At 35.0% G+C, this 12,501-nt stretch overlaps 1 protein-coding gene across 1 annotated transcript; it reads left to right on the forward strand.

The window, feature by feature from the left end:
• Positions 1-884: 884 nt before the first annotated feature.
• Positions 885-12,501, forward strand: LOC128221587 (uncharacterized). The gene is made up of 8 exons (XM_052930192.1): positions 885-948; positions 3,112-3,144; positions 5,077-5,106; positions 5,932-6,029; positions 7,827-7,952; positions 9,362-9,461; positions 11,488-11,532; positions 12,479-12,501. Exons 1-8 carry the CDS (start codon positions 885-887, stop codon positions 12,499-12,501), a joined length of 519 nt encoding a protein of 172 aa, XP_052786152.1.

Consider the following 12,501-nt stretch of genomic DNA (forward strand, 5'->3'; position numbering starts at 1 on the left):
TTTTGTATCCCCCAATTATGACAGTTTGTTATATTGACACGCACGGTATTTTGCGACATGCCGCAAACCGTCATGAATATTTTCACACCTACGTCTCGATCTACAGTTCGACATAAAGAACATAGGAAATATGTGAAATTCGACCACTGGGACTGAAAAACGAGGTCGACATAGCGAAAAACACGAGATAAAAAAATCGACACACACAGATTTATTTTACATAGAATAAGAAGGAATAAATTCGGGACAGAAAAAAAGTCGACTTATTCGAGGTTCGACTGTTTGTGTGTTTAGCCCTTGCCTCTGATCTCTAAACATTGTTTACCTATGAATTTCCGGTTTTGTCCTGCAGTTTTAATTGCACTGCCGCGTTAAAAAGAAAAAGGTACGATAGTAGATTTGACATAATCGGCAGATATACCGCCATATAATCATAAGACTGAAACAAAATGGCGGCACTCATGATGAAATTATGTTTGAGATTCATTGCATATTTGATTAGATGCCCAATTCTATTTAGACAATTCAACAGTAAGCTTGTTACGGTAAATATTATTTTTAGCGTCCAAACACTACTCCATTTTCTTTAAATATACTATGCAAACGTCTTACGTTTTACGTAACGTTGTTAGTGTATATTGAAATTCAATTTTTCAGTAAACGCGCATCATTTAATTGGTCGACAACAATCGGATATTTCCGAAGAAGTTGGTAGTGAAACCATACCGATAACAAATGAAGAAACTCCTGAAATCAAAGGCCATGGCCCTGCAGACTTAGACGACTACAATGAAGACGTTCAGAAAAGATTCATTTTGGACATGAAGCCACTGAACCTCTCTGGATTGCACTTATCAAATTTTAATTTTCCTATTAACATAAACATGACTGCATTCTATCTAAGCACCGATAAAAATGTGAAAGACGCAGTGAAAGCATATTTACCACGTAAGTAAAATAATTTTTCATCGGGTTAGCAATCCATTATTAGGATGCAAAGATATATTAGTGCGTTTTAGATTATTAATGTTACATCTATATTGATATATTATTATGTTTGTTTTACATTGTTAACATTTTAAATAACACCATACTGACACTTCGATATGATATCATATGATATATTAAAGGGAGGTAGTTCAATTTTCCTAGGACTATATATCAACTTTTTGCTTTAAATATCATACTCTAGGTATATATTCAGACTAACTATTTTGTAACTTTTAAAGGAACCCTTTACCAGTAGCACTTTTGTGTATAACTAATGGACGGCAGTAATTTGGACCGGTAAGACACATAACAAACATGCAACACGGAAAACTAGGAAACCAAGGCATAGAAAGGTCTTTAAACAAATGATTGTTAGGTGATTGAGTTGCACTTCTAGTTCAATTGGCACAGGCTTTTCCAACACTTTTTAATCAAAAGGGAAAAAATATGTGACTTGCAAAAATCAAAAATTATATTTGTTATTTGTTCTGAATTTGAATCATATCGATTATTTTCTTTTTTCTTCACACTAGCATGGAACCAACTTAAACTGTCTTATAGTAGATTACATTTACAATCAATTATAATATGCTAAGAACGTTTAACATGTATCATCTTTTTTTTTGAATAGCCTAAAGCAAATACTTGCAATATTTGTGCAAAATGGTGCGTACTCATGTAAGTTTTCCATTTCTATGGTCAAATGATGGATCACTGATCACAACTCCTCCAGCTAAAATACACAGTTTAAAACGTTTTTCAATTTGATTACCTGTATATTTTCGTTCAGTATGAAGCATTATTTTCATTTCAAAAAAATACAATTAATTTCAGTGGCAACCAACATTTCAATGTTTTAAACGGTTTGGTGTTTCAGTTTTTAAAAAGAAATGTTTATTGTTTTCTTTTAATATATTTCAAAATTATTATTGGTTTAAAATATTTTATTTGTTGCCTTTGTCTTTACAATTTGCAAAATGGTATTTAAAAATATAATAATATTCGATTCACTATAAACTTGTACATCGTGCCTTGAATTTTGGGTATATTGAACAGAATAAATACGTTTGAACTAAAATGGTAAAAGAGCTTAATACGAGATAAGCAATTAGTAGAATAACATGAAAATCGGGTGCCTGAATTTTCTTCAGTAAATCTTTACTGGATCTACTTTTGTATTCAAATTTTTAAGTTATATGTGTTCCTTAAAATAAATGATTGTGATTATTTTTAAAATATTTTAACACAAACTCATTATTTTTTATAGAACAAGTTACCTGTTTGTACGTTTCCAATTTAAAAATAACACACCGTATTGTTTCATTTTACAATTATGAATTGTACGAACTACATTGTTTTTGAGTTTATCTGAAGGTCACGACTTATATTTTGTGTACATGCTGGTATTTTTTTATTTATAAAACATTCCCTCTTCCCCGGCGTTCGTTTCTGACTGACCTGAGCAATTTTGATCAGAATCCAACAAGAACAACCTAAGTTTTGTGACCGCTGGACAATCCAAGGACCCCATGACGACTGCAAGAATTTAACACTATCATTTGACTAACTTCGGCATCCAAAAAAGCTAGACAAACCGAAGGCTAAAAAATTATTGAGAAAAATATCTGCATAAACACAACACTTCCCATATTTTGGCTCTAACTTTAAAAACGTGAGGGTTGAAGTGATCTTGTGTTAGTTGTGTATGCCACTCACTCAAGATACAAACCGGAGATACTGCACATGTCTCCTGGTCTCTTAAAAGGGCACTATGACTATGTTCGTACGCAGGTAATGGTTTGTCGGTCTTAAGCTGTCTTCACAACCTTGTTAAACTCAAGTATGTCAACAAAGACAATCACGTGATGAGAAAGCTAAACGTAAAGTAGTCACCAGCCATGCATTTCAAGACTGGTGCTCTCGGTATTTATCACAAATAAAGAACATTTTCTTCTTAAAGTATAATAAAAAAATAGTGGTTATTATGTACTATTTGCTAAGCAAACCTTCTGCTTGAAAGTTTGATATCAGTAAATTTTCAACGTTTGCATAAAAGCAAAATGTACAACTGTTTTGGAAAGCTCTATCTTAAATCTAATCATTACTGTTGTTCTGTTTTAGCAACCAAGGAGATGGCTAAAACATGCAGGATAAGTAAGTAATACCAAACCTTAATATACCTGTTGTACAATAATATTTTGGTAATCATTGGTGACCCCAATTTATGTTTGTATCATTTGAAAGCGTTGTACGAGTAGATACGTTATAACTAAATGCCAAGTTTTGTGTGGTCTAGGATGCACTTTCTATATTTAACTGTTATACTTTGGACTGCTTTTTTGTTAAAGTCACATACAATAGTAAAAAATACCATTTTGAATTAAGTCCCATAAAAATACCTGTAATTTCATTAACATCACGGAGATAAAATAGATTCTGCTCGACTAGAAATTTGCTTTTTTCGGGTCTGATGCAACATCAATTCCATAAAATATTAAAGGTGGCTAACTTAAGAGTGAGTAGATTATGACATACGTGGCATGCTCTTTTCAATGTTTAAATCGATTGGCCTTGAACTGAATTTAGAGGAAATGAATGGTTGTTACATGCGTGAAATGCTGGGAAGGCAGTTTTTTCCGATCTGAGGTGTGGCTTATTTACATTGAAATGTTTAGGGAAAATGGTTAGTAGTTAATAGCCTAGAGGAATAATATTGCAATATTTTAAGTCCGAGTTCAGGTTAAATGAGAAACAAAATTACCAGCTTCAATAACTTGACCTGTTATGCATTTTTTTCATTCATTTATTTTAAACATTTGTAATAAAAAATAACTCCATTACAAACCATATTTCAAATAATTCATGGTTATTGATCTTACAAACATTAAAGTGCATCAAATTATTTATAATCGTATTATTGTATACATCATTAAATCGTCAGCGATAATGAGCTTTATGGGGAAATTCTAGTTTTTAACGATGCTAAAATTTACGCTTATAATACTCTTGATTTTTATTTCCAGGGGTGGTATTCAAAATGATATTTAAGTCAATCATACGGCAATACACCATTGACGTGATGCACAGTTCGGTGTATATTTGACAAAATCCGATTAGCTACATCGTTCTTTAGCAAATATTGAATACCACCCTTGATTACGAACCTTGCTAAAACATTCAAGTGCACATGCATCTATGCTTACCACCATACGTTACAAAAAGTGCATAATTGAGTACATTGCTTTAGATTCCGTAGAGCTAAAGTTCACAACTACAGTTGACCACCGCTATTCCGAACAGCGTTTATCCGAAAATATCGCTATTTCGAAATTATTATTAATATGGTGTTGTACTATAGATAGTCAACAAATGTTTAGTATTGGTAAGGTCTAACCGACATTGCAATCTTACTTAACGACTTAGCGAACGCGAACACTAACAATTGTTAATCCGAAATATCGCTATTTCGAAATAATTTGTTGGGTCCGTACGATTTCGGATTTACGGTGTTCAACTGTAAGTACAAACATTTATCGCTAACACCAAACGATTTACAAGCTAATTTCGGTATAGATTATACTCACCGTCTCTGGATGGGCTAAGTTATTTCTCCTTCCTATTTTTTTCTCTTCCTACACTCCTGTTTTATGTTCGAAACGAGGTTGTTAAACTTATCTTTATTTGTATGGTTATAGAAATACATGTATATTGAATTCATTTGTTTGCGTCTCGTTTACGCCATTCACTCTAACATTTATCAATGTTTGTTTATTAATCTTTAGTGTACTATTGTGAATTAAGAATCAAATCTGGCACTATGTCAACTCTGGTATTTCACACCACATGCCATTTTTTATTATCTGCAGAAGAGATACTTAGAAAAAGCATTATGCTTATTATTTCAATCTGTAAATATGTACTTAAAGTACTAGTAGAACTTATTCTTGATATCTCATACTAACAAATATTGACTACCAGGAGTACTGTGTGATTATCTGTCTACTTGCTATAATGTGTGTTTTTGAACTGATTATATTATCAAAACAAATACTGGTTATACTAAACTGTTCAACTGTTGTTTTTCAGACATAGCGACAGCATCGAGGCAGGAAATGGGTAATTATTCCGCTTTAAAAGTATATTTCAATGATACTTATTTAATTGAGTAAGTTTATTCTCTATAATTGAAAAGATATGAGTAATTAAAAAAGAAAAACTTCATTAATAGATTATAGATAATATATGTGCTTGCAAAACGAAATGGTTAATACATCATTTTACATATAACACATTAAAGTTTATTAGTTTACTATATGCAGCATATCACATAAATGTAAAACATATATAAAACAACCATGATAACATTTTTATGGTATACGCGTACATCGTGTCCATCTTAAGTCATTTTTAAGTCATTTCAACAGGAAAGAAAATGCTTAACGTAATACAGAGAAACAAATTATTAGTTTTCTATTTAGTGTGCAGGCTTGGAAATTAATTGTTATTTTACGCTAACAAATATGAAAGGCGCGTCTAACGTTACATCTTTTTCGAAAATGACGTCGTTGAAATGGTGTCTCAACCTTTGTATGCGCTGGCATTCGATTCGAACTTGAGAGCGGGCTAAACATGCATAGCAGTTAAAATATCAACTTATTGTTTGCATTATTTGAAACAGTGAAATATCAATAGTATTTAAATGCTATATGAATCTATGCCGCCGGGTAGCAAATAATGAATGAGGATCTGAATGCGAGACGTTTGGGTCATCATCTAACGACTTTTCCGTTAGCCAATCCGAGGCCTTCATCCGATTAACTGAAAGTTGGTGAACAAGCTGAATGTAACTTATATTTAGCTTCGCGCAAAACAAAATATCGAGTACATCAATAAGATTTTTATAGACGAACATGTTCTTATTTGTTGTTGCTTTTGTAACAGAGTTTCTCCGCTCTGTGAGGGCACATTACGACATCTGCTACATGTGTGATGATTTCGAAGAAAACTGCACCACCGTTGGAATATGTCCAAAATCGTCAGTAAGTCTTGATATTGTTTTCGTTTCACCTTTTTCTGTCATCATTTATTTTTAAAGTGACTTATTTTTAACATGATTTGTAACCAAACTAGGATACTCTGTACGGTTAATTGTTTAAATGGGAAATTATCGATTTGGTGATTTCAATAGTTTAAACTCATTTCTAACCGTCTAACCGATAAATATGTCTAAAAAAACAACAACAAATGCTGTTATATTTCTTTGCAAGAACAATTTTTCTTATGAGTATTCAGAAGCAACGGATAGATAATTGGGGTTTTACCAAGTCGACCAGGTCGCAAGGTGTAAACCTAGATCACAAGAATAAATGTTTCACAAAAACAATGCCAAGTTCTGACAAGACTATATAAGAATGCATGTTATAGAAAAATAACACGGTATTTAGAATTAAAAAAGAAGGAAAATGGAGAATTAAAAAAATCGACCAAAAATTCAAAATATAATGAAATTCGTAATGCAATCAAAACCAGCATAAAGTTCTGGAAGCTTAATAACTATCGAGTTATGGCACAATACGCAGGCGCGTTACGTGCACTGCAAGTTAAACGTGCTCATCCATGGTTGGAAATCAGTCTGAGTTAAAGATTTGCCTTTTTATCAGCGAGCACGTTGTGACCGATTTAAGGATTTTGTCTTGTTGGAAGTTTGACTAAGTTTATGCGTAAAATATAGACAAAAATAGAACTTTCACGAAAGGTATTTGAGCTCTTTGGGGGCCGGGCGTATGTCGTTTAAAAAATCAGCGTTATTGCATGTCATTCATTCAATAACTGTAATCCAATTGTTATGAAACTTGGTCGGATTACCTGTCCGTATGTTGACTTGAACATTTTTAACCATAGGTAACCTCAGGTCAAAAAGTGGGTCAATAAGACACCAGGTCAAATATTAAATCCGAATAAGTAAAAAACAGTGACTATAATCTCTTAAATATAACCATTTTAAAGAACAATGTATTTATTGTTGAGTCTGAACTACTTTCGTAGAGCTATAATTGGTTTATTATTATATTATTTTTAATCTATTTCCATAGACTTGGCACTGATTAACAAGCTTGAGATATGTAGCTATATTATATATTGCCAAAGTCACGATTTATACCTTCATATTTAAACTATCTTGGTGTCATATTATCGCTATTTTGCTTAACATTTGTGCGATTTGAACTTTAGCCAGTATAACAAATGAGCATAGAGTTAAGGAAATAAATCTAGCGCGGAGGGGTTCTTGCCAACTATACCGATCTATATAACCTCTACACCTTCCCTGCGGGACTTAACATGTTCACGCTGACCAACGTTGACTAGACTGGCAAGAATCGTCGAAACCATGTAGACTCAGATGCGGTACTTGTTCAACGATACAGAACACTAGTATTTACCTTTACAGCTAGCTTCAGCGGGATGATACCGAGTAAAGTTAATTGGTCTGGTAGGTCTCAGCAGACCCATGAAGGCTCAAATGGACGTGTCGCTATTAATTTACTTTCCTATACAACCTTGCTACCGCGGAGTAAAACTGGTCCAGGAGGTCATTCCCCTTTCCCATGCTGCGCAATACGTGCATTACTTTCCCATACAGACCTGTTACCGCGGAGTAAAACTGGCCAAAGTTAATTGGTTTAGAGAAGACTCTCCTCTCCATTTCCCTCTGTGCACTAACTAACGAGCATTATGTACTCTACGGACTTGCTTCCGCGGAGAAATACTGGCCTGCAATGGACTTTCCCCTAACCCTCGTCTAGGAACTACTTTACGTGTATTTCTTTCCACTACAGTCTTGCTACCGCGGAGAAAGCCACGACATAAGGTTATGGCCAACGTTAACTGGTGAGGCGAGGCTCCTCCATCCTCCTGCTGTGACACACGGTTGTTGCGATACGTCCAAGTCACACTGTAGATCGGTGAGTAGTTATTAAGAGCTTTAATTTAGATGTTTAGAGACACAAAGCCGAGCTTTAATATCCTTAAGTGGGGCACCTGTCGGAACGTCAGCAATTGTTTTGCTAATTTTGTCGTAGCAATTGATAATAATAAACAGATATTGGTAAAAAAATCATAGCCTTAAATTTAAGCATTTTGTTGTACACGTGTGCGGTCAGCGAGACATAGCTGTCACCATTGCAGTTCTGTATAAGTGCGTGCCTCAACAATGCGTCCCTCCTTCCGTCCGGACTGAACGTAGTATCTTGACTATGCATTATAGGATTTTCAAAAAACTTGCCATAGACCTGGCAACATGTACCTTCAAACATAGTGTACCTTTAAATAACATTAGTCAATCTTTCATAGACCTGACAACATGTACCTTCAAACATAGTGTACCTTTAAATAACATTAGTCAATCTTTCATAGACCTGACAACATGTACCTTCAATTATAGTGTACCTTTAAATAACATTAGTCAATCCTTCATAGACCTGACAACGTGTGCCAATCTTTATCGAACCTGACAAAATGTACATTCAAACAATTTAAGCCAATCTTTCACAGACCTGACAAAATGTACCTTCAAACAATATAAGCCAATCTTTCATGGACCTGAGAACGTGTACCTTCAAATAATACAAGCCAGTCTTTAACAAGACTGACAAAATGTACCTTCAAACAAAGTGTACTTTCAAATAATATAAAACAACCGTTCACATTCTTCGCAAAGTGCACTTTAAAAAAAATATGAGCCAATCAAGAAGTATACCTTTAAATACATAAGCAAGTCATACACAGACTTGAAATAGTATACCTTAAAATACTTCCCATTTTGACAGTTTACCTTTGAAGATTTCTTATACGTTTACAGACCGTCAAAGAGAATGAGCCAATCACAGAGTGTACCATTAAATAGCATTGACCAAACTTTACAGACCAGACAAAGTATTCTTTTTTGTAGTGTTACTGTTACTTTTATGACCTTTTATGGACCCTTAAAAGAGGGTAGTCCGATCACAGAGTGTACCCTTAATAAAATTAGCTAATCTGTATAGGTATGACACAGTATACCTTTAAATGCTGTTTTCCCATTCGTTTACAAACCCCATAGTGTATACTTTAAAATAGGATGGGCCAGTGTACCTTGAAAAAAACATATGCCAACCTTTTGCAGGCATGAGTATAATTTTAAAGACCTCCCATTCGTTTTACAAACCCCACAGATTATACCTAGCCAAAGAGTATTTGCCAATCACAGTGTGTACCTTTAGATAACTATAACCAATCTTTCGCAGACCAGTCATAGTACACTTATAAACACTTCCCATTCGTTTACAGATATCACAGAGTATACATTCACAGAATATTTGTTTATATCTTAAAGGGGACGCATTTAGTGTACGATCCCAACAACTCGAAACTCAAACGTGCCAACTACACAATGAGTGTGTGCTCTGACTCGTATCCAGTCCCGTGTAACTCAGGTTAGTTCTTGTAAAGCCTGCATGTGCGTCATGAACCAGATAGTGCCGTGTAACTCAGGTTAGTTCTTGTAAATCCAGCAGGTGCGTCATGAACCAGATAGTGCCGTGTAACTCAGGTTAGTTCTGGTTAAGTCCAGCATGTGCGTCATGAACCAGATAGTGCCGTGTAACTCAGGTTAGTTCTGGTTAAGTCCAGCATGTGCGTTATGAACCAGATAGTGCCGTGTAACTCAGGTTAGTTCTGGTTAAGTCCAGCATGTGCGTTATGAACCAGATAGTGCCGTGTAACTCAGGTTAGTTCTGGTTAAGTCCAGCATGTGCGTTATGAACCAGATAGTGCCGTGTAACTCAGGTTAGTTTTGGTTAAGCCAGCATGTGCGTTATGAACCAGATAGTGCCGTGTAACTCAGGTTAGTTCTGGTTAAGCCCAGCATGTGCGTTATGAACCAGATAGTGCCGTGTAACTCAGGTTAGTTCTGGTTAAGCCAGCATGTGCGTTATGAACCAGATAGTGCCGTGTAACTCAGGTTAGTTTTGGTTAAGCCAGCATGTGCGTTATGAACCAGATAGTGCCGTGTAACTCAGGTTAGTTCTGGTTAAGTCCAGCATGTGCGTTATGAACCAGATAGTGCCGTGTAACTCAGGTTAGTTCTGGTTAAGTCCAGCATGTGCGTCATGAACCAGATAGTACCGTGTAGGTCAGGTTAGTTTTAGTTAAGTCCAGCAGGTACGTCATGGACCTGGGGTTGTTTTCAATATGCATTTAATCTGAGGGTCATACATAATTTATTCCATTCACCCTATTAGTCAGTTATTAATAACAAGTTATCCGTTTAGCTACATCGTTCTTAGTTTCAAATAAGACCAATATTGAATACCCGCCCAGATAGTGAATTGTGGATATTCCTAGAAAAAGTTTGTTTCTGAAAGCACCGTCCGCTAAATATTTGCCATTGTAATCCTATTTGCCCCCAGGGTGTCTTAAACTATATGTTTAACATGTACGAAATGTATGTTTCTCTTACTTCTACAATGAGACGCAGTTTCAGCATATTCAGATTCTTTAAAAAATCCATTATGTTTAGGAATTTAGATTTTACCCTTTCGATGAAAATTACATTTGTTAATCGTTAAGATATAATATCGTTTGCTTTACCGATTTCAACGTATATAATGTGATGAATTGCCCTTTAACGGGGTCATTGTTTAAATTTTTGGCGTTTCGGCCTGTCCAGTTTGTAACTGTTCGTTACCAATGAATTCATGATTTTGCTTAAACTGTTTCGATAAAAGATTGTTTTATTTTACAAAGAACTTGAAGTGTTTTTAACATTAAATTACTCCATGTTTCTTTTCAACTCGCAAGTTTTCATAGCAGTGTGTGTATACCACTTGATAAATTTCGTCATAAATGTGTTTGTGACGTAATTTATCACGTGGTATACTCACCCTGCATAGGAAGACTACACGTATACAGTGTTAAAATGCAATATCATGTAGAAACTTGTTCTTGTATATGTTTAGGCGTAAAAAATGCAATACTTGTTACTTGTTTATGCTTAGGCGTAACAAAAATGTAATGCGTGTGACTGGTATATGTTAAGACCTAACACAATTGTAATGTTTGTGACTAGTATATGTTTAGGCTAACCAGAAATGTAAAGCTTGTTACTAGCATATGTTTAGGCTATATTTTTATAAAATGTAATGCGTGTAGGCCTTATAAAACATGTACTCATTGTTACTAGTATATATTAAGGCGTAACATATTTAAATGTTTCCGATTTCCAAACCAACCCTATTTGTTACGGTCACTATTAATTACTGTTTCTTGCCTTAGGCAGTAACGCAAATGTACCAAGAGTACTACGGCGTTTAGCATGAACATGTCATTAAATACAACTTTGGTAAAAACATATAAAACATCCCGACCTACTACCCTGTTATTCTGGCAGTTAAATCCGAAACAAACAATGTTTTTGTTTAGGCTTTATTTCCTTTATCAACGAGACTTATTATCTTTCAGATCACACATCTGCGCAAAGCAACTTCTCTCGGCTGCTGGCTACACGTAAGTGCGCGTTTATTTGGACCATTTTAGAGGGGTTGCGAAGCACTACTTGCATGTGTAGACATATGGAGGATTTCTTATGTTATCCCCAATGCAATCGTAATTTTTGAAACGCCACTGTGTTTAAACTTTGAAGAAGTTCTTTAAGTTATCTTGAACGGTCATTTGCAAAAGTAAACGTCAGGAGTGCAATTAACAAGGCCACGAGGACAGCTATTTAATCACGTATCAATGATCTTTATGGCCAGTTCCTCAGCTGTTTTTATCCAATTTAGGTTTATGATTTTACTATTAAAAAGTAACGTCTGCATTACACTTTGCACGACATTATCAAACATGGAAATCGGATACAAAATTCCATAATGTCATGTTTTTGCTAGCATTGCTCGGCGCGTAAAACCAGCCAGCACGAATTATGGGACTTAAAAGAGCCCCAAAAAAGTTATCAATATGGGATGTGCAAAGTGGATTCAATTCGGACCTATATGGGCAGTAGGTAGTGATTGTGTGGGACCCATATACTAGGTAAATTGACATCTGGAAACGCTTTAATTATTAACTTGTCTGTTTCTGCCAATGGCAGATAATCGGTCTGGAAACGCTACAATTATTAATTTGTCTGTTTCTGCCAGTGGCAGATAATCGGTCTGGAAACGCTACAATTATTAATTTGTCTGTTTCTGCCAGTGGCTAGATTATCGTTCAAAGATTAACTTTTCTGTTTCTGCCAAAGGATATAATCGTTCTGGAAACGCTACAATTATTAACTTGTCTGTTTCTGCCAAAGGCATAATATTGGCCTGGAAACGCTTCAAATATTAACTTGTCTGTTTCTGCCAAAGGCATATTATCGGTCTGGGAACCTTCAGTTATTAATTTGTCTGCTTCTGCCAATGACAGGTTATCGGTCTGGAAATATGATGTAAACATAATTTAATTTTCCCAGATTTCTTTAATGAAACTGAGTAA

This window comes from Mya arenaria, chromosome 16 (genome assembly GCF_026914265.1).
Source record: "Mya arenaria isolate MELC-2E11 chromosome 16, ASM2691426v1".
NCBI classification, from domain to species: Eukaryota; Metazoa; Mollusca; class Bivalvia; order Myida; family Myidae; genus Mya; species Mya arenaria.